This window comes from Anomaloglossus baeobatrachus, chromosome 4 (genome assembly GCF_048569485.1).
Source record: "Anomaloglossus baeobatrachus isolate aAnoBae1 chromosome 4, aAnoBae1.hap1, whole genome shotgun sequence".
In the NCBI taxonomy this organism is placed as follows: Eukaryota; Metazoa; Chordata; class Amphibia; order Anura; family Aromobatidae; genus Anomaloglossus; species Anomaloglossus baeobatrachus.
In genome coordinates, this window is record NC_134356.1 from 442,770,458 (window position 1) to 442,794,650 (window position 24,193).

Here is a 24,193-nt window from a genome sequence, read left to right on the forward strand (position 1 = left end):
CCTGGGTTAGATACTAGTCATTGCAATCTTTACACTGCCCACTTTTCCTGCTTCCAACACAACACCTTAAAGATGAACTGTTCCCTTACTGTTTAATATATCAGTCCCTGAACAGATACCACTGTAAAAAGAATCAATGTTCTTCACTTATCAGTAGTGTTATCCACTTCCTGCCAGGTGGTGTACATGCATGCCAACAGTCAGGAGGGAGTGCATGTTAGAGCTCTGGGAGCGGAGCCGCTTCACTGCTGTGATATACAGCTGACAACCACCTGCAACTACTGGGACTGGAGAGAATGCCAATCCCAGCAGTAACCCCCTTAGATTCAACAGTCTATATTGACCGCAGCATCCACGCAAAGGCAGAGTGCCAATAGGTTGTTGTAACAAGCAAGTACTGCAGTGGAATGGACTAGTGATACAAAGTTTAAAGCACCACTTGTGTGTTTTGTTTTAGGTCACCATCAGAATGGCATCACTAATGCATGTTCCCTGCCCCTTGAAAATATTTTTTGCAGAAACAGGGGAGTAAGTAGGAGCCCCCGCATTTACAGAATAGCTGCACGGAGTACCATCTTTTTCGGATTATAAGACGCACTTTTTTCCCCCCAAAATTATGGGGGAAAGTGGCGAGTGCGTCTTATAGTCCGATGGATGCAGGGAAGGGGGTGCGGTGGTGGTGGAGCAGGAGCAAGCTGTAGCAGCGCCTACCGTGACCATGTAGGCCCGCTCATTAGCTTCATTTCATATGCACTGCATCCCGACGCCCATCATCTCTCAGGCCTGAAGCTGGCGCTCAGAGGTGGGCGGGATGATGGGCAGGGAAGGGGGGGCGCGCATACTAAACAGCCAGCCCACGTGATCATTCCTGGCTCCTACAACCTGGAGTGAACATGTGTGGCTGATAATGATACGCAGGGGGCAGTGAATAAGTATACTCACCGGCCACTGATCCCTGGAGCATTGCGATGTCCTCCTGTCTGCCTGCCCGCTGATGTGTGTGGAGAGCGGTGCGCACAGCTCCACAGCTACTGCTAGCACAGACAGGAAGACGAGCGATGCTGCGTGGAGTGAGGAAAGGTGAGTATAAATGTCTTTTTTTTTTTTATGTGTGCCACAGGATGCGGGCCATATACCAGGATGAGGGCATATACCAGGATGGGAGCACATATCAGGATGGGGTATTTACCAGGATGGGGGGGCATATATACAAGGATGGGGAGAATATACGAGGCAGGAGGATCATTACCAGGATTGGGTACCTTAGTAGATAATTTGGGGACATTACCCCCATTACAGTGTCAACAGCAGATCCTAGCCCCATAAGTGTGTCACGACCACATTTTTTGCTTAAAAAAAACAAAAAACAAAAAACAAAAAAAAAAAAAAAAACCTAAAAGGGTGCGTCTTATAGTCCGAAAGATACGGTAGTTTCCTGGATCAAGCTGACAGATCACAGCCAACGAACAACGAAAAGCAGGAGGAAATTGTGGCACAGCAATCCGGTAAAATAGGATATATCCCATGATTGATTAAGGGAGCTTTCATGTGCTAGGTTTTAATATTTTCCCTCTTTGGATCCTGTTTTAATGGACATTTAATAAGGATTACATTTTACCAGATGGATGTGCTGCAATTTCCTCCTACTCTTTAAAATATTAAACTCTTCCACTATTCCCAGCTCTGCTCCAGTCTTGTTCTGCCATCTATGACCGTAGCCAGAAGTCAGAGGCCACAGTCAACTCTCAATGCAAGTCTAAGAGCCTCGTTCTGGCTTTCAGAAGATTTACAATAGAGAAGTGACCTGCGTTTCGTCCTGCAATCGCTGGAGTAATCCGGCAAGCCACAACTAGCAGAAGATGACCAGAGTGGCGCCAAGAACAGAATATAATGGCGGCTGGTAAGTATTTTACTACGGGCAGTGAACACGCATTAGTAATACCACTATGGCAGTGAAAACAAAAAAAAAAATAGTCAAATGCAAGTGTGCTCATTTAGGTGTAGGAAGGGAAAAACACAACAAAAACCATACACTATTGTGCAACATTTTAGGCAAAAGTGGAAAAATGCTGCAAAGTAAGAATGCTGTAAAAAAAAAAAAAAGTTAATATTTTTATCAATTAAATTGCAGATTGAATGACCAAAAATTTGGAATCAATATTTGATGTGATCACCTTTTGTATTCAAAACAGCACCAATTCTTCTGGGTAGAAATTAAAACGACAGTTACGCTTTAAGCAACCGACTGACAGTGTGATCCAATTACCCCCATGCCCAGTATATCAGCATCTAGATCTGCTCTCTGTAGGGTTAGTCTCAAAAATTACCTTTTGGAGACGTGGGCTTCATAGCGGTTTTCTAGATCTGATATTGAATAAAGCTGTCAGACAGCCACATGGCTCCCAAAGCCACAGGATGGGGACTTCAGATTTATCATATACCAAATAATTATTTTGAGTGAATCTTTGCAGGGATTTCGGAACTGAACACAAACCAAGTTGAGTAAAAGGGTGGAAATGAGAATACTTACTCCTTTGATGAGCCCAGTGCGAATTTCTGGTCCCTTGGTATCTAATGCAACAGCCACTGGCCTATATAGAATGGGGTTAGAAGCAAAGCTCTCTGTGGCCGCACGAACATTTACGATGGTGTCTGCGTGGTACTATGTAGAAAAAAATAAAAAACTAAAATTTAACATTTATTTCATAAGTAAACATGTGAATATTATACTACTGCAGTTAACAGTAAGCTATTGTGGACACAAGAACAGAATTAGATAAAGACGCCAGCTGCCTCTGTGCACATGGCATATCTAGACACCCAACCCTTACTTATGCCAAGTATTCAACACAAAACTGTTTGCACATAACGGGTGTGTGGCATTTATTTAATAATAAAAAAAAAAAAAAAAAAAAAAGGTACTCCGAGAAATGTAATAACTAAAATAAGGTACATTTAAATATTACATGTTTTAATAACTACCTTTATTACTCAAAAACGTAGGTAATCTGGATTTAAAATATATCAGCTCCCAGCAGTTTCCCAACCATCTCATGTCTTAGGATGGGCTACGTAAAAGACGTCTGCTGGAGACAGACATCGGGTGAGGGCAGTGTCCTGTCAGCTATCGTGAATGCGCATTCCTCTGCTCACAAGTCAGGCGGAAGACAGTATGTATGGTTTATTCCAGTAGCTCTATGCCATCCTCCTGCTCTCCAATACATCTGCCACACTGATGAGAACTGTTCAACCTCAGTCAGCTGGACAGGTTATATTCTGCACTCTGCTCCTCCACTTGTCCTGTGAGGCAGATGAGTACATGTTCACGATAGCTAACATGACGCTGCTTTTACCCGATGTCTGTCACCAGCAGACGGCTTTATGTAGCCCATCCCAAGATGTGGGATGGCTGCGAAAGCGCTGAGAGCTGACATATTTCAAGTCTTGATGGTGCACTAACTAACAACTACATTTCTTGCTTAATAAAAGGTAATTAGTAAAATTTCAAAAAGTATTTAAATGTACTTTATTTAAATTATTTACTTTTAATACATTTTTTGGAGTACCCCTTTAAGTACAGATTTTATACCCTCTCCAAATATTCTATTTTTATAGCGAACAGCTGCAAAGACCAGATTGAATTTCGACAGTGACCTTCTGCTGTACTGGTGATCTACACAAGCCTAACCTCATGTGTCCCATGGGAAAAGTTCAGACGAGCGACGTTCATTCCAGATTTTATCATTTCTTTAAGCATATCCACTGAGCGAGATGCTGGGCCTAGAGGAATGAAAAAAAAAAAAAATTTAAGAAGCACAGAACAAGTTTTTGTGCTTAATTCTATTTGCATTGTAAATGTAAAACCTTTGTATAGAACACAACCAGAGTGCATATTCTATAAATGAAACCTCATCTTGACACCCCTTAAGAAAAGCAAGGTAACAAACAAACAACGTTACCTGAAGGGATACCAATAACTTACCAATGGTGCAGATAATACCAGTATTGCGTGCTACTATGGGCTCAGAGTCAATGTCCAGACGGCACATGTGCTCCAAGAAGGTGTCGGCCATTGCGGCATGCAGCTGTTGTGTCTGGATGAAGGCACTGCCGGCCTCGGATGCATGGGATTTTGACATGGTGACCTGCATAAAGAAAATAGCTAAAGATTGTCACCGACATAACAGATTAGCAATCTATGCAGCAACAGAAGGAAGAATGGGTAGATGACAAAACATTTTTCTATGGCCTCATTCACACTGTATTGAACCACAAAGCTGGAAACTAATGAAATGTAGTTACTTTTCATGTCAATACTGTAGTGTTCCGGTCGTTGTTGAATTGTTTCAATTTTTTCTCATCTACACTTTCCGTGTATTATCAGTATAATCATTGATGCAGAATATTTTTCTGCAGACTTCTATGGAGAGAATATGGCTATTAAATGGCATATTTGATTAAGGAACAAAACAGTGGCTAAATATTGAGGTTTTGTTTAAAGAGGAATCAAAAAGAGGGGGAGCCAGCACTGCTGGAGAATGGCAGGCAAACAATTAAGGCCTAAAGGCCACTTTACACACAGAGATAAATCTGCGGCAGATCTGTGGTTGCAGTGAAATTGTGGACAATCAGTGCCAGGTTTGTGGCAGTGTACAAATGGAACAACATGTCCATGATTTCACTGCAACCACAGATCTGCCAAAGATTTATCTCTGTGTGTAAAGTGGCCTTTAGACACACGGCATGAAAATCTGAGCGAGTGGAATGCGACAAAACATCGCATTCCACTCAGACCAATATTACCCTATTGTGCCAGCACCCATGAGCGATTATTTTCTCGGCCTCAATGGGACCGAGAAAATAATCATAGCTGTGATTGTAATCCGAGTTTCTTTCTCTCGCACCCATTCAAGTCTATGGGGCGAGAGAAAAAAAAAAATAAAAAAAAGTGTACCGTGAGTGCAGGGCGCGAATGGCAATAGCCGGCTATGAAGGCGAGAGGGATCCCTCCCTCCCCTCCGCAGCGCCGACTCGCCCCCCGCAGCTGAGGTCCGATCGGACTTTAGTCGCAGTGACACTCGTATGACACTCTGCTCCCGCTGTGCTGCCAGCGAGAGCCGAGTGTCATGCGAAGATCGCATTAGTTCCAGTGTGCCCCCGACCTAAAAGTGAAAATTCACATATTCCAACTGTACTATAATGCAAAATGATATTTTTAGCAAATAATTGATCAATTTTTTGAGCCACCCCTGCCACATCACGGCAAAATCTCAATAGGGGGGCCCTACTCTATAATTAAATATTTATATTGTGCCATGTTGCCTCCTAAATTCATTAAAAGCAGAACCATATTGAAGCAACAAGTATACCTGTAACATTTCAGAAACCTCTCATGTTTTCAAGGAAAGGCAACTGCGAATGAGGGCAATCTAGGTCCCAGCATGTGCAGCGAATGCCATACACACCAGAACAATGTCAGAACTGGCCCTCACAGTGCCAGACCAGGGTCCATGAATAAAGGTGGAACAGGTTCAAGTATAGGGTGCATATTCCTTCTGTTTCTATCAAAATTAAATATTGGTGGCTGTTCACATTCAACCACCTCTCCCTTGTCCACAGGCTTTGTTAATTAAGCACCTTACACTTGGACCTTTTCCGCATGCATTCATGGTTGCTGGTCAGGTGCTGTTAGGGCCAGTTCTGACATTGTCCCGGCGTGTGTGGCATTCGCTGTACATGCTAGGACCTGGATTGTCCTCATTCACAGTTGCCTTTCCTTAAAAGCATGGAAGCGGTTTCTGAAATGTTACAGGTATATGTGTTGCTTCAATATGGTTCTGCTTTTAATGCATTTAGGCGGCCGCAAGGCACAATGGAAATATTAACTATATAGAGTAGGACCCCCTATTGAAGATTTGCCGTGGCGGCAAAAATTGATCAATTATTTGCTAAAAATCTCATTTTGCATCATAGTACAGTTGGAATAATTTGTGAATTTACACATTTAATTGTTTGCATGCCACTCTCAAGCAGTGCTGGCTTCCCCCTTTCTGTTCCTTTCTTTTGTTTAAACAGGACCTGTCATCAGGTGAAAAGTGGCCATATTTTGCCCTTTCCTCAACACTGCACCCCGAGTATTAAGGGTGCTTTACACGCTGCAACATCACTTGCGATCTCGTTAGCGATGTAACACGCCAGATCGCACATACGATTTGCCGAGATCACACATGTGACCGGCGCTATAAAAATGACCTATGTGCGATCTCGGCAAATCTTATCTGCGATCTAGCGTGTCACATCGCTAACGAGATCGCTAGCGATGTCGCAGCATGTAAAGCACCTTTTAGAGTTTGTTTTATTAAAATGTGCCATACGGTTCTAGGAGATATCTACATTTTTATTTAGTGTTCATTTTATGGTCTTTGCCAAGGGGGCATGGCATAAAAGGTAAAGAGAATTTGTGAGCTATACGCTCTTGTAAAAATCATAAAAAGTCGTTCTAAAAATAAAGAAGGGCCATATCTCTGGAACATATAGTGGATTTAAGTAAAACGAAAACAATTCTCAACGGAGCAGAGTGACTAAAATAAAATGGGCCACTTTTCACCTGGTGACAGCTCCTGATCAATAACAACCAGTGATCAGCTGCAGTGGTCACATTCCCATCCAGTCAGAAGAGGAAGACTCCAGCAGCGATGACACGAAAAGAGCCAGGAAGAAGTGCCGGCCACTGTATACAGACGCTGGTGCAGGCCGTGGATGCGACGTTCACTTCTCCACCCGTCTTCCCATACAAAGGAAATTTTATTACACACGTCCTACACATCTTAGGTACTCACACAGCAGTAACAGCCTGACGAGTGACCTTCTCCAGGTTATTTCGTGTGAAATATAAAAAATAAAATATACAAAACCAAACAGAGGGGTTTTTTTTCTATACAGTATTTGTAAACAAAAAAAAAAAAAAAAAAAAAAAAAACAGGCCCCATTGAGACCTGGTCACTAAGGGGTTAAAGTTTCACTGTGTTTCCCTTTCAGCACTGCGACTACTATAATGCAATATGTGACAGCCATCGGACATATACGACATGCAGAAAGTAACCTTGAATATATTTTATTACATGAAGCATCCTGTACGGTTTGTGCTATACATATCCACAGAACTATGGCACTGTCCTGTGGTGCCAACCCTTGCCAGCCAGGCAGGACTCCAGTGAATGCACAGAACAGTCAGTATTTAAAATGCCCCCATCTATACTTCTCTATGCCCTTTTTTCTGAAACCCAATCTAATAAAAAAATACCACACATAAAATTCCCCCCACAAGCAAACTGAAATGTAGGCAGACAGAACCAACATCATAAAATGAATCACTCCATCTAACAGGATTACTCATGACTCCTGGAAAATGAATGCAGAAAACAGTCAAAGTCCTGGCATGCCAGCTTCAGTGGCTCCACGAGACTGCGGGCATGGGAACTGTACATGCCTTCATTCATTTAATAATGGAGACTGAATATATACGTCATTCTCAGATATCACAAGCAGCCTCGTCCTCCGGAGCCAGCAGACCGTGCTTTGCTGCTGCCCGCAGAAGGTGATGGTGTACCTGATGCAATGCCTGCAGCTTCCTCTTCTCAGGGATTGACACTAGCCTGCTCTGGCAGCATCCTCTATGCGGCTTTATCACTCCCTCTTGTAGGACATGACACCATGAAACCCCTCCCTCCGCCTGGAAACCCCAGACTACGTGCAGCTGCACACGACCACGTCACATGCAGAGAATCAGGCAGAACCCCACAGTTCTAGAGTTACCTCTGTATGGTACATACTCATACAAAGCACTACAATACTGACCCCTAAACAGCCCAAATCAGATCATGTGGATTTACTGAAAATAGCAAACACGAAACTAAAGTGTGAAGCTGACAATGTATAGCCCTATAACCCATCATATAAGGTTATAATGGAACATTGCTATATATTGTAGTGCAGATTCCAGTAATGATAGTCTCCATTACGTCACTAACCTACAGGGACAGAACTGAAGGGAAAGCTGCATCTAGGGACATCCCAATCTGCTAATACCAGTCATTCCAGCACAAGTGCCACATTGTAGGGGACGTCCCTCCAGAACCACAAGTGAAGGATATTACTCAGCTATTCCGTTATATTGCTCCATACAGGAAGTCTGAGCAATAAGGATCTACAGAGTATGAAGAAATAACAAGTGAATGAATCATGTATAAGAGAGCCTGACCTGTTCATCAATTAACCCTACAGAAACTAGATCATTACAGTAAGGGATAACATGGGCATATCTATTACTATGCATCAGCATGCGGCTGGAATCGACAAGACACAGGGCCCTGTGAGCAAAGCCAAGATCAGATGCAAGAACGCACCGACCTTCAGCTTCACAAGCTCTGAAATCAATCATAGAAACCGCTCCTACATCCATACGCAGTGTGAATACAAGAAAACGTTGCAATTTACCTCCAACTAAAAATTACCTCCGTTCTCAAGAATGAAGATTTTTCATTTTGTAGTGTACAGCTTGTTGCCTTGGTTACCAGGCCACCTTGCAGTCTGAGTGGCCAGTTGCTTAATATGGTTTAGAGCAGGGGTCTCAAACTCAGCTGGGTGTATGGGCCGCACACAGAAAAAAAATAATTTGAGGGGCCACATTCTTTTCAGGACAAAGTGACATTGGTAGTGGTACTAAACTATATATATATATATATATATATATATATATATATATATATATATATATATATATATATATCACACATTTTTTTTGTAAGTAATACAGTTTTATTTACAATAAGCACCGCATAGTAATTTTGGCCAACATCTTGTAGTAATCAGGGCTGTGGAGTCGGTAAGCCAAACCTTCGACTCCGACTCCGACTCCGACTCCTCAAATTCTCTTGCACCGACTCCGACTCCGGCTCCGACTCCGACTCCGGCTCCGACTCCGGCTCCGGCTCCGACTCCGACTCCTACATATATTGCTTATAGTTAGGTGAAAAATTTATTGTAGTACATGAATATGTGTATGTGAACATCAGACATTTAATAATTTTTATGATACAATAATCAAGATATTTGGATAGAACATAAAATATATTTATTGGAATACAACTTTAGAACACAAAAAACTGTAATAAATTGTAAATATGTAATACACTATGTAATATACAGTAGATTACATATATATCTTGTGTGTGTGTATATACACTGTATATATATATATATATTATATATATTACATATTTACAATTTATTAGTTTTTTGTGTTCTAAAGTTGTATTCCAATAAATATTTTATGTTCTATCCAAATATCTTGATTATTGTATCATAAAAACAATTAAATGTCTGATGTTCACATTGTACTACAATAAATTTTTCACTTAAATATAAGCATTATACTAAATGTTGTTATTTAGTAAAATATTCAGCACATTCTGCATTGCACTCCTGTCCCCAATTTATTATATATTTTAGGAGTCGGAGTCGGTGCATTTTATACCGACTCCGACTCCGACTCCACCAAAATGAGCTCCGACTCCGACTCCGACTCCACGACTCCGACTCCGACTCCACAGCCCTGGTAGTAATGTGCCCCATCCTGTTCCCCATTCTGTAAAAATGTGCGCATCCTTGCCCCCTTGTAGCAATGTGCTTCATGCAGGTCCCTTTCTTGTATTAATGTGCCCCATGCATGTCTTCTTGTAGTAAACACACACACACACACACACACACACACACCCTGTGCAGCCTCAGCTGACACACACACACCCTGTGCAGCCTCAGCTGACACACACACACACACACACACACACACACACACCTGTGCAGCCTCAGCCAACAGCAGAAACACACACACACACACACACACACACACACAAAAACATTCTGCTCACCTATCCTCCGTCGGCTCAGCAGCACGCAGGCATGTGGACCCGATAATGATCACAGCTCCTGCCTGTCACTGCTGAACTTTCTGCCGGCGCATGCAGAGCAGTTCTCACTGCACAACAGCCACTGGCCAATCACAGGTAATCATCTGAGGTCATATGGAGCAGGTGCTTGCCTCTGATTGGCAGGCGGCTGTTATTGTGTTCTGCAGCGAGAACTTTACTGTGCCCGGCAAAGGCAAAACTGGAAACTGAAATAGATAGCTGGCAGCTGCGGCCCCTGCACCGGTCGCCATCTTTGCCGGGTCCACGGGCCAGCGGGCCGCAAGAAGCCACCTGAAGGGCCGCATGCGGCCCGCGGGCCGCGTGTTTGAGACCCCTGGTTTAGAGCATGCTTTGATGCTGGATGGATCTGACCATCTTCAGTATGCCTGCGCCCTCCCATAATGCAGAGACAAAGCTGCCTCTGCAGTCAGCCCGGGAAGGCTCAATTCAGACATATGGTGCAACCATGCCCACTGGTCTGAACCGTCCACCTTCAGGAGTGCACCACCCGTGGCAAAGCAGGGAGCTGGGAGGCAGAGGAGCAGTGGGATCATGAAGAACAAACTCTAGAACACCTTTAAAAAGAGCAAAACAATTGATGCATTTAAAGGCAGCTTTGACATACATTTCAAAGGGGTTGACTAATAGTCAGACAAACCCCTTTCTTAATCCCTAGGTTTCCCCCATTTTAAAATAATAAAACATATACTCCATGCCATTACCGGCGCCATTCCAGCAGTGTCCGCACGGTCTCTCCCGGGTACGTGTACCAATGTGAAATCACGCAATCGATGCGGCTAATCAGCGGTCGCTTCATTTTTCCCACCTTCATGGTTTAATAGCTCCCGGGGACCAAGCCACACGGGAGACTAGTCAGACAGGGGGGTCCCCGGTGGACTATCCTATCCTGCTGCCAATGACTCAAGGGTCTCTCTGTGTGCATGCATAGGGGGAGACGTATCACTCCCATGCAGTATCAGTTGAACTGTGCGTTATTAGGCTACATGCGAACGCTGCGTTTTTTGCTGCAGTTTTGTTGTCAGAACTTTCTGACATTTGACTTCCCAGCAAAGTCTATGAGAAGTCAGATTTTCTATGCGCACATTGCAGTTTGTCAAAGGTTTGTGACAAAAAAAAAAAAAAAATGCACATGTTCATTCTTCCTGCTTTTTTGTCAACATTTGTCACAAAAACGCAGCAAAAAAATCTTACTTACCGGTAATGGGATTTTCAGTAGCCCATGACCGCACCACCTGAGAGATAGGTTCCGCCCACATCAGGACCGGAAACCCACTGACAAAAAGGCGGCACCTCTCCTCCACATCAGTAGGTTTACAGAGCCAGAGAGGACCAACAAAACAAAATCAGAAAATGTTAATCATACCACCACCCAGGAATACACCACTAACGGTAACACTCCCCGAAGGGTGCCCATAACCAGTGAATAAAGGGGGGATCTAAGGGTGCTGTCATGGGCAACTGAAAATCCGATTACCGGTAAGTAATTAAGATTTTTCCCCTTCGCCCATGACAGCACCACCTGAGAGATTCTATAGACCAATCACCTTAGGGAGGGACCACCGCTTGCAGAACCAGTCTACCGAAAGACAGGTCAGCCGTGGAGGACAAGTCAAGTCTATAGTGACGAAAAAATGTAGAAGCAGAGGCCCAAGTGGCGGCCCTGCAAATTTGTTCAACAGAGACCTCCTTGCTCTGGCAGGGGGGCGATCCCCCCTCTGCTGAGGGTGGGAAGCCTGAGAGTCCTTCGGCCTGTCTGGGACATCCTTCCCTGATGGGGAGCTGTAAGCCATCCTAACGGAGGAGATTTACTCACCATATCCCCGCGAGCGTCACATCTTTATCTCTTACAATTTCAAATTTGCCACCCAAATTCCGTTCCTGGGCGCCGCCAACTTGGCCGACCCCGCGCATGCGCGGGAAAGCATTTCCGGGTGTCGCGTCACATCCTCTTCTTCCTCGGCGTGTACAGCAGCAGCAGGGCGCCCAGCTCACAGGCTCCGTGTGCGGACACCACGGGGGGGGCGACGCAGAGCCGAGCTCCCGCTCCAGGCTCGCGCCCCACCACCGCATAAGCATAAAGCCCTGGGGAGGTGCTTCCAGGCCCGAATGCCGACTTTTGGTAAGTACCAATCTTGCACACCGGGTCGGACCTGGGAGAATCCGTGGGTTTGTCCCATCAGGACAGGAAACCAAACTGATGTGGAGGAGAGGTGCCGCCTTTTTATCAGTGGGTTTCCTGTCCTGATGTGGGCGAAACCTATCTCTCAGGTGGTGCTGTCATGGGCGAAGGAGAAAACACATTTTGTGAAAACGCACCAAAAACGCACCTACAATTAGAAGCATTTTCTGTGACATGTCCAGGCTCTCTCTGACAACGTGCAGTTTTGGCTGCAGTTTATGAACACAAAAAGATGCAGCGTGAGCATGTAGCCTTAGGCTAGTTTCACACTTGTGTTGAACGGCATCCGTTGCATTGCGTTGTGCGACGGATGCAGCGGATGTGTTGCATATAATGGCACAATGGATCGTACAAAACAACGGAATCTGCTTTTTTTTTTCCTCTTTACAGTCTTACCGGCGGCAGACTATTGTGAACGATTAGCTGATCACCCGGCTGCAAGGTGATCAGCTGATCGCTCACAGTAGCCAGCCGCCGGGTGATCACCTGCTCATTCGGCCACCGAGAATGTGTGCGGGGGGCGGAGCCGAGCGGGGACATGGCGCTGAGGACGTCAGTGTCGGGGACAAGTGTGTGTGTGTGTGTGTGTGTGTGTGTGTGTGTGTGTGTGTGTGTGTGTGTGTGTGTGTACACACACACACACACACACACACACGCGGAGTGCGGGAGGGGGCGGAGCCGAGCGGGGAAGTGTCTGGCTTCCGGCACACGTGGCCAGGGTAAATATCGGGTAACTAAGCAAAGCACTTTGGTTACCCGATATTTACCTTGGTTACTAGCGTACACCGCTTAGCGCTGGCTCCTTGCACATGTAGCCATGGTAAATATCGGGTAACTAAGCAAAGCGCTTTGCTTAGTAACCCGATGTGTACCCTGGTTACGTGTGCAGGGAGCCAGAGAGAGCATGCACAGCAAAATCCTAAGGATTCCGCTGCTCAAAAAAAAGTTACATGCTGCGTTCCTTCCGCCCAGCAGCCAGCGGAAGTAACGTAGGTACTTCTGTCACAATCCGTCATCCATACAAGTCTATGGGAAAAAGCGGAATCCGTTAACGGATTCCGCTGTTTTCCAAAAGGGCGGATTGCGACAGAAGGTAATTAACGTAAGTGTGAAACTAGCCTAAATTCCTTTTTTCCCCCTTCAGTCTTTAAAGGGAACCTGTCATCAGAAATTTAGCTATAAAGCTAAAAGTTCCCCCCTCTGCAGCTCCTGGGCTGCATTCTAGGAAGCTTCCTATAGTTTTTTTGGCACCTTTTATACTAAAATAAACACTTTGTAAACTGGTACCTTTTCGTATGCAAATTTCTAAAATCTTCCATGGGGGCGGGCTGCCTGGGGTCCGTTGCTGTCATCCTGCAGATTTACGCCGCCCCCGAACGCTGAATTTCAAAAGCTCAGGACGCCGCCCCTGGGTGCCCGTGGTCCTGCGCATGCGCTGTTCCACTGTAGCGGTGCCGTGCACTGCGTGCACGTGTGACCGCTAGTGACGCTTTGCGCGGGCAGGAGGTTATGGGCGGCGCTGTGAGTGTCATCAGTAAGTGCCGCCCATAACCTCGTGACCGCACTTTCCCCTATGACTCCAGCGTTATGCGCAAGCGCTCGCTGGCCTGATGCCCGGACGTCCCCTCCTTCCCATCCTGCTCAGCAGCAGGAAATAGATGGGAAGGAGGAGACGTCCGGGCATCAGGCCAGCGAGCGCTTGCGCATAACGCTGGAGTCATAGGGGAAAGTGCGGTCACGAGGTTATGGGCGGCACTTACTGATGACACTCACAGCGCCGCCCATAACCTCCTGCCCGCGCAAAGCGTCACTAGCGGTCACATGTGCACGGCACCGCTACAGTGGAACAGCGCATGCGCGGGACAACGGGCACCCAGGGGCGGCGTCCTGAGCTTTTGAAATTCAGCGTTCGGGGGCGGCGTAAATCTGCAGGATGACAGCAACGGACCCCAGGCAGCCCGCCCCCATGGAAGATTTTAGAAATTTGCATACGAAAAAGGTACCAGTTTACAAAGTGTTTATTTTAGTATAAAAAGGTGCCAAAAAAAACTATAGGAAGCTTCCTAGAATGCAGCCCAGGAGCTGCAGAGGGGGGAACGTTTAGCTTTATAGCTAAATTTCTGATGACAGGTTCCCTTTAAAAGGGAGAGTGAAAAAAGCCCACAATACCTGCATCTAAATGGAAAAAAAAGCTTTATGCTCTCAAAACAAAAAATATCTGTGAAAATGCAATAATCTAAATAGGATTGCTAATGCACATTTTCTCATATGGGAACATAGCCTGGAACGGTTCTCTGGGACTTTGATATTGATGACTTGAGCAAAGTGCACAATTCTAGTGTGTAGTAATCACTTTCTGGTACTGCAGATCAGTTTCCACTGACATTTTGTCATTTGTTTCGGACTACAGCACCCGCGGATGGGCACTACAAGGTATACAGAGGCCTGTCTCTGTACACTGCACAGCAATGTGCCCATAAATAAAAGTATCTGGAAATTTCTTTATTGTCGAGTTCTGTTTAGACATAATACAAAACTACCATATATTGATACAAGAAAAAAAAAAAAAAAAAACTTACCAGCTTTATAAAACACCACTGAAGAACGATATGCAAATTTATTAAATCAAGATTATATAAAGTTTCTCAAATTGATGTCCTTTTTTTCTACTTTATTGGACTGTAAGCAGCTTACAGGAATAGCTGCTATTAAGGCTAATGCGGGGGTAAACTATATAATTATGGAGTTTAGCCACTATAATTTAATCTGTACACTGCCCCTACAGCCATTGCAGGAGCTACAAATAGCTGATCAGAGGGGGACGGTGTTGGGCCATGCCAGTTTGATATTAATAACCTATTTTAAGGATTAGCCGCCAATATCAAAGTCCTGGAAAACCCATTTACTTTGGAATTTATACTGTGAGCTCCACTGAGGACATGGACTGAAGACCTTATCCTTGACACTATAGCTAGGGGCCCATGTACACTGGCCGAATGGGTCTGTTTAATGACTGATACATGCAAGCCCATCAGGTGTCATATATAGGCCTTCATTGTCGGTCCAATCACACATCCATGTACAGAGAATAACCCAACACGATTGCTTCTATTACAATGTTATTGGCAGCGTACGTCCCGTATACACACACACACGACGATCAGCTGCCAAGAACAGATTTTTAATCAAGCTTAAAGATCATTGTGCCTGAAGAACGAGCATTTTGCAGGTCTGTTTGCAATTCGGATGGTCTAGATGGGACCTAAACCAACAATGGCGGTTTTATTCGTTAGAACCAAGTTTCTGTCACTTAAAGATGATTAACTATAATATAGATTATGAATAATTCATGGCACAGAACAGGAGCACTATGAAGGTGGGGTACTGAGGCACAATGACAAATGAGGCCACTCACACCGAGTCTTGGGCATCATGCCTTCATATGTGGGGGCCCCTGGTGATGCCCAAGGTCTACATGCTGCAGCTCTGGATGCTGAGGCATCTCACACCCTATCGCCCCATTACACAGCCTTTATGCTACTGATCTGGTCCCTCCCTGCCCTATACAGGGACGTCAATAGAGATTCACTGCACAAATGACCTTGACGGGTTCACAGTGCATCTCCCTGAAGGATGCTTTATTTAGACACGCCATATATACCACATCCCAAAATACCACAGCAGTCTCTTCAGAAATGGGTCTTGTAGAATGACACAGCCATAAAAATACCAAAAAGCCTTGTACTATTACATAATGGGAATTCAGAAATTAACCCTTACAGGGAGATTACTGCATTAGATGTGGTTTTAGTGTTCGGTCTTAAATATAACAAAAATGTGTAGAAAGAAAAAAAAAATAGCTTTGTGCAACTATTGCATCATGTCCGTCATCTCCTGCAGATTGTAAGCTCTTATGTTCAGGGTCCGATCTATTCATCTCTCTGCTTCTGCAGAAAATGTAGGAACTATAATTAATAAAGATAAAAGACCCATAAATGAGCACATAACAAGCCTTTCCATGTGGTATTCTGTCTGCAAGTTCCGATCTGTCCCCAGTCAGTCTGATTATGCTATGAAGTTAATAAAGGGGAGTGCCGGCCAAAAAGCATCACAGATGCAGTAAAAGGATCCAAATGTAAGCGGAAAAGATAGAAAAATGGCTCCACGCATCATATACATAAGGGTTGATTCCACAATACCTGTCATTTTAAGGCTCTATTAGAGGAATACATGTACATGAAACATACAGCATGGATTTATATACAGCGTTATGCATGTATGCTGCATAATGCCTCCTAAGGATTACAGCTGAGCACATCAGCCAATCACAATCTGCCTCTCAGCTTTATAGTACAGTTTGATAAATAGAAGATGAACGCTGATTGGCTTGTGGGCCAGGTCCACTCCCTATAATAATGGTCCCTGCATTAGTTATTATGCAGCCAATAGTTTGGCAACCTCCTGAAGCCTAAGGCCTGACACCACCTCCCTGCATCTCCATGGTGACAACGGATGCAGCGCTGTATTGAGGGGGAGCAGCCATCTTTACAGGGTCATAATCACATCACAGCTCTATGGACTGGGGGATAATATGAGGGCAGAGCACAAGCGGAGAGGAAAGATGTGTTTATATAATAAGGAACACTCGAAAGTAGGGGTTAAGTGGCGAATATGCGCTCGTGCAATGTGCAGGTCGCATGCCCGGCTGCATAATGTGCTCCTCAGTACTAGTGCAATGTGTCGCATACACTGCTGCATTATTGCTCCTCAGTAATAGTGCAATGTGTAATGTCGCATGCCCTGCTGCAGTATTGCTCCTCAGTAATAGTGCAATGTGTAATGTCGCATGCCCTGCTGCATTATTGCTCCTCAGTAATAGTGCAATGTGTAATGTCGCATGCCCTGCTGCATTATTGCTCCTCAGTAATAGTGCAATGTGTAATGTCGCATGCCCTGCTGCAGTATTGCTCCTCAGCACTTGTGCATTCTAACTAATAAATGATGTTACTGCCATAGGCCTGCCACATAGCGGTGCTCAGCTCTTACCGGTGTGTCAGGGTAACCGCAGCTCGCTCCGTGCTCCTCTCTCTACGTCGTTCGTCTGACAAGACTGACAGTAGCCGGCAGCTTCCCAGGAGCAAGGTGATCCCTGCAGAGCCGAAGCACGGTCCACACCTGCCGCACAGATCCTTGCGCCCCGTTAAACGTACACAATTTCCCCCTCTCTTTAGCCTGCCGATAAATCCCAGTCAGCCCATTGCTCTTTTTCGTTCTTCTCCTAATAAACCAATCAGCGTTAATGACCAAATAATAAATAATAAGCGAAGTGGAACTATTTTTCTAGGCGGAAACATCATCAAAAGAATCATGGATAAGGTGACGCATTTTCTTTACTAACCAATAGGAGAACAGTAAGGTAGCATCTGTCGAGTGCGTGCTCGGAGAAGCAAACTGCGCATGCCTATAACGTTTCACCGCATCATGCAGTTCTCCGAGGATAGAGTGCCGCTGGCGCTGTGTGATTACTGGGGCACGTAGGGCGCACACAGCACAGAGCTGCCTTGTGAAAGAAAGAGCCGTAAAGCAATTACCACTGAGTAATTGGCAGTGATAAGTGCTACTATAGGGCATATGAGGCTGCCAGGATGGTGGCACTGACGTGCAGCTGTAAGGCTGCTTATTAGTTAAGCATATAATTATTTTTTTTTAAAAAAAAAAAAAACCCAAAACTCTTTTACTGTCAACTATAACAACCAGAGGCGTAGCTAGGGGTTCAGGGGCGAAACGTCGGAGTGGGCCCCTAACCAGGTAACCATATTTACAACGATGGTGTCGCAGCCTAATAGCTTGTGTAGACAACCATATTTTTGGTCCAAGTGCGATCCAACAAAATACTGGATCGCACTCGGACCAGTGTTATCCAATGAGGCAGTGCACATGTTCGCTTTTGTCCTTGGACCGAGTGGTCTGAGGAAAAAAAAATTGCATCATGCATGGCAGACTGATACGGTTAAGTGTAGCGGCCGTAGTTGGCGTTCATGCTGTTTAAGCACTTAAATTGATCACGTACCCTACCAATAAATCAGACTAATGCCGGCGTCACACGGGACAATCTATCGTGCGATCGCATGAGTGATCGTACCCGCCCCCATCGTTTGTGTGTCACGGGCAATTAGTTGCCCGTGGCGCACAAAGTCGTTAACCCCCTGTCACATGTACTTACCTCCCGGGCGATGTCACTGTGAGTGCCGAACATCCTCTTCCTGAAGGGGGAGGGATGTTCGGCGTCACAGTGACGTCACACGGCAGGCGGCCAATAGAAGCGGAGGGGCGGAGATGAGCGGGACGTAAACATCCCGCCCACCTCCTTCCTTCCTCATTGCCGGCGGGTGCCGCGGGACGCAGGTTAGCTGTGTTCGTCGTTCCCGGGGTGTCACACGGAGCGATGTTTGCTGCCCCGGGAACGATGAACAAACGGAGCACAGAAGGATGACCGACATTTTGAAAATGAACGACGCGTCAACGAGCAACGATAAGGTGAGTATTTTTGCTCGTTCACAGTCGTTCCGAGGTGTCACACGGTACGATATCTCTGACAATGCCGGATGTGCGTCACAAACTCCGTGACCCCGACGACATAGCGCGCACCCCGCTCTGGATTGAATCACCGGCAATTAAAATACCCCGGGCATATGCGGTACCGCTACTGACGCGCAGTGGTGCATGACCATTCTGTGTTGGTGCATATACCCCGACGACATAGCGCCCGATATATCGTAGCGTGTGACGCCAGCATAAAGCCTCATGCAGATGAGGCTAGAAGTATGCCAATCGCACTCTTGTGCTCACATGACGGCCGCTCTCAACACCGGCACTGGAAAACCCTGACAGTGCACTGTGTGCATGTTATGAGGATTCACAAGTCTGCAGTCACAGGCCATTAAAGAGCTGCCGATCGGCTTCATATAACCAAACAATATCATTGACTATCATTTAAAGGGAATCTGTCACCAGGTTTTTGCATCTAATGTGACACCAGCATACCATAGGGGCAGAGATCCTGATTCCAGTGATGTCACTTACTGACCTGCTCAGTGTAGTTTTGATAAAATTACTGATTAATCAGCAGTAGATTATCATTACAGGACTACTTGGCATGCTGCAGGTAGTCCAGCATATTCATGAGTTCTGTATAGCGGCTAGATCTGCAGCAGAGGAAACATTGATTTTATCAAAATGACAGCAAACAGCTCAGTAAGTGACACATTGCTGGAATCAGGGTCTCAGTCAATACATTATGCTGCTGTCAGAGGGGCGAGCAAAACCTGGTGACAGATTCCCTTTAAATGCAGGGATTGTCCAGGATAAATGCTCCCTTATATCCAGGTACCATATTGGCGACTTCTTCTCTGATTGGTTTTGTCTCACCCCATTCTTCTTCATCTGATCCAGATAAGACGATGACTTTGGATGTACACAGCTTCTTTCCGCAGACTTCCATTTTCTCTGGTTTTCCACAACATATCCCAACATGATGCCTTAAAAATATGAGTGTCATTATTACATCTGAATAAAAAATATCCGCACATACTGTGCACTAAATAACCATTATACTGTGCACCTGAAAAATATTTGCACCAGTATGCTTCCTGCCCCTAAAGTGACCCCCACAATGTCCCCCTAATGATACATGGCCTCCACATTGTGCCTCTCATATACTACAACCACTGCACCATCCCTCCACCATGAATTATGGCCGCCACACTGTCTTTCTTTATGAAAAGTATCCATAAAACCATCCCCCTCATTAACCATGTCCTATACGCTTTTCATACACAATAATGCACCTGTGATATGAACAATGGCCTCCACATTGTCCACACCTTCCATGCCCCTTGCCACACCACTGCCCCCTCTCCATACTTTGCTGTCTTTTCACACCGTACAGCCTTCACACTGTGCCCTCACACTGTCCCTCGTATACTGCTCCTCTCATACTGTGCCTTCACATTGTCCCTCGTATACTGCTCCTCTCATACTGTGCCCTCACATTGTGCCTCATATACTGCTCCTCTCATACTGTGCCCTCACATTGTCCCTCGTATACTGCTCCTCTCATACTGTGCCCTCACATTGTCCCTCATATACTGCTCCTCTCATACTGTGCCCTCACATTGTCCCTCGTATACTGCTCCTCTCGTACTGTGCCCTCACATTGTCCCTCATATACTGCTCCTTGTGGAGACATGGGTGTCAGTGGGTGCTCTCGTCCACTAAAACCCGCCGCCTTAAGAAAGACAGCGTGGCTCAGGGCTCATCCCAACTGAACGCCGGCCTCCTTAACCATGGGCGTAACACTACTCAGACAACACAGGGTGAGGGAACCACAATAATTAGACTTTATTGGATCCCCAAATAATTAACGGCACATAACACATAACCAGCAAAACACACAAATGTAACAGGCAACAGAGTCTCACCCTTCCGCTGGCTCACCAGGGATTTAGAATGTCCATGCCTCAGAGCTTCCAGGGCCACTTACTCCAATCCAGCAGCACCCCGCTTTTGGCGGGCACCCACCGAGAAAGGAATAGCGCCAGATTTAGGAAGCTGTGTGAGGTCTGCAAAGTCTGCCAGGTGACTGAACTGTCCCAACCTGAGTGTCCTCCTTAGGTAGTCCTGGAATGATGTTACAATCCTGGCAGCCGGAGTCGAAATCCCTGGGCTGTGGATATGGTCTCCAACCGGAACCGGAGCCCCTAGATTGAAGCCATAAGATATCCTGATCCTCTAGTCAGCTCCTGAGAGCTTAGACTGGATCCATCAGCATCCATCAACCTTCATCACCCTGGTGGCTTAAAGAAGTCCTCTCTTATAGCCACAGCCTTCCACTTGGATACACTGTGTCCTCATCGGATTGGTTGGACAAGATCGCTTCTCCCATTGGATGAATCTCATTGTCGCATGGACAATGTTCATTTAAATGATGTCTACAGAAAGACTGAGGACATCTACATGAAGTCTGCAAGTCACAGACTCGACAATAGCTACTAAGGTAATCACATTAGCAATACACAACTACAATACAATGATTACTGAAAGAGTCTGGAGAAACAATACGTCTGGCTTTCAGTGGCCAACACAATTACATGAGTCAACAAGAGTCTTGTAGAAACAATGAGGGACTTATCCCCCGTCTATAAACAATCTTATATCCTGTCTGGCTGAATTTTAAGAAACTTTAACCCATAAGAGTCCATGTTTAACCCATGAGAGTCCATGTCGTCACACTCCTCTCATACTATGCCCTCACACTGTCCCTCATATACTGCTCCTCTCATACTGTGCCCTCACACTGCCCTTACTGCCTCCCATAATGTGCTGTCACTCTGTATACTGTGTGAATGCTCCTATTCCCCCTGCCACACTTTACAGTAAAAGTTCCTCGCATCTACAGCTCCATGCTGGAGCACTTACCTTGTCCCTCATCTTTACCTCCTTTGTGGTGCTCTATCTTACACACCCTGGACCCCAACATCCCACACAGCCTGCACCCCATATCCCACAAACCCTTCACCCCAGTCTGTACCCCCATATCACACACACTGCATCCCCATATCCCACAGACCCTGCACCCCATATCTCACACAGCCTGTATCCCAACTTACACCTCTCTCAAACACCCTGAACCCCCATATTCCACACACCCTGCATCCAGGGCCGGCGACAGCATCTGTCAGACCCGGGCAAATACTGGAGCCCTGGACAACTGGGGAGTCTACTCACCGTCTTCAGTCCTGTGGGCCCTGGGCTGAGTTCCAGGCACTGCAGTGCTTGGGTTGGCAGCTGCACTATCCTGCATCCTGGATAGTGCGGTTGCTAGCCCTTTAATCCACACTGGCACACAGCAGTCACTGTTGAATGCTCATTGCACCTCCTGCATTGAAGTTCATCTGTGGGCGGAGCTACCGCGCAGTGTGCTCCAGTCTCACATATGAAGAGGAGCCGCAGCGCAGCTTCAGCCTGCATCCCCCAGTACACTGAGCTCAGCATATGTCCTCCCACACTGTATACCCCCCTTCACCTGAGCTGTAGGTTTCACCCCCAATCTGTATGGGGCCCCCCTCCTGGGCTGTATGTGCCCCCTCGGGCAGTAGGTGTCCCCTCTTGAGCTGTATGGGACTGCCAAAGCCGTATGCGCTGCCACCTCAGAGCCGTATGTGCTACTAGCCCAGAGCCATATGCACTGGCCATACAGAGCCGTATGCACTGCCACCCCAGAGCAGTATGTGCTGCTACCCCAGAGCCGTATGCGCTGGCCCCACAAAGCCATATGCACTGCCACCTCAGAGTCGTATACTACCCACCCCAGTAATGTGCATGTGTGGCGCCCAGGACAAGCGAGGTCGTCACAGGTACTGCAACAACACACCCCACACCCCGGCTAGGCACACCAAAGTCAGACAAAAATCCTTGTTGCCTCCCTCCAGGGGCTGATGTCCACACCAGGGGGTGAAGCCAGGCAGTTGGCCCCACCCACCGAGGAGTTCACAGTCCTGGAGGCAGGAAAAGGCAGTTAGATCAGTTTTAGGAGTGGAAAAGGGAAGTGGTAGTAGAGGAGAATGACCGTGTCCGGGTGCGTGGCCCGGGCACATACAGCAAGGTTGGCAGACGGTGGTGACCGTCTGCAGGCGAGGCAGATTGACGTGAACCGTAAGGACCGGGGACGGGCGGTGGCCCGCCGGTACCGGATCGGGGAGCGAAGAGAAGCCAGAACCATTCGGCAGGGCCTACAGACCCCGACCAGGCTTGGAGTCGCCGTAAAACCGGTCAAATCCGTTAGCGAAGGGAACCTCCGGGGTTTCCCAGCAGTCAAGACCCGATTGAAGGCAACAGCTCAAACCGTGAAGGGAAATACAGTCACCGCCAAGGCTACAGTTCCCAGGGCCAGAGCCTGCGGGCAAAAGGGGCTCCCTCAGCATCCATCCAAGCTGGGGAGCGGGTTACCGGTAGGAAGCCACCAGAACCGAGAACACAACACAGGTGCAGGGAAAGGCAGTCACCGCCAACCTACCGGGAGAAGAACCACCGCAGCCGTCTGTGGGACCCGTCCATCCAGCCGTTTGTTTTACCGGAGACTTTGTGTTCATCATTGGCTGAGTGAGTACCACTGTGCCGTGCAGCACCGCGCTGCCCCCGCGACCCTGCACCTCACCAGGTCCCGTAACCCACCTGCCATCCTCCCCTCACCGGGCCCCGGGACAACCAACCCCCCTACCCATGGAGGGGAAAAACAACATCCAAGCTGCTCCCTGTCATCGCTCCCGGGATCCCCGTCCAGAGCAGCGGTGGTGTCACAACCTCACCACAACCGTGGGTGGCGTCACAGACAATAAATCCCCAAAATCATTCCCCTTTTCACTCACGGGCGAGGAGCGCTGCTCGAGTCCCCAGGATCCGGCCCACCGCTCGAGCCACCACCGAGCAGCAGCAGCGGGACCCGAGCAGTGGGTGAGCGCAGGGTCCCCTCCTCCGCCCGCGACAACTTGGCGTCACGAACAGGATCTTACCGCTCTGCCGTCTGGTAGAGGTGCGCCTTGTGACCGCCGGAGGTGTCCGGCCGAAAAATTTGAGAAGACGCCATTTTGGGCGCGAAAAATCCCCGCTCGAGCGTCTCCTCGAGCAGTGGAGACGCGAAAGCCGAAACCCCGCCCCTGTAAAGGAGGAGCCGGAAAAAGACTAAGGGGGACGGATGGCGTCTGGCCGCATGTAGCCCGCAGCTATAAAAGCAGGGACGCCAGGATCCTGCGGCCATCTTGTGGTTCCTGGAAGAGGCCGCCGCAGCTATGTACCAACCGTCCCGCAGCACTGTAGCCCCCGCGCCCGGGACCGCGGCGTGGGTGGAGGTCCGGACCGCCCAGCTACAACAACGGCTGCAGATACGGGTGCAGCTCCTCTTGGAGGAGTGGGAGGCCGACATGGCGGAGGTGGTGGCAGCCATACGGAGACGCGAGCAGGAGGGAGT

At 47.0% G+C, this 24,193-nt stretch overlaps 1 protein-coding gene across 3 annotated transcripts in view; it reads right to left on the reverse strand.

Moving 5' to 3' along the window:
* PKM (pyruvate kinase M1/2) overlaps positions 1-17,302 on the reverse strand; it is a 40,723-nt gene extending 23,421 nt beyond the window's left edge. For 2 of the 3 annotated variants that reach the window (XM_075345535.1, XM_075345536.1), the window contains exons 1-4: positions 17,215-17,302; positions 3,983-4,145; positions 3,689-3,780; positions 2,531-2,662 (exon numbers count right to left, since the gene is read on the reverse strand). In XM_075345535.1, coding sequence (XP_075201650.1) covers positions 2,531-2,662; positions 3,689-3,780; positions 3,983-4,139 — 381 coding nt within the window. In that variant the 5' untranslated portion in view covers positions 4,140-4,145; positions 17,215-17,302. Of the gene's footprint in view, positions 1-2,530; positions 2,663-3,688; positions 3,781-3,982; positions 4,146-7,609; positions 7,697-17,214 lie in introns of those variants that run through there. The other variant, XM_075345537.1, reaches the window with a different exon arrangement.
* Positions 17,303-24,193: the final 6,891 nt, after the last annotated feature.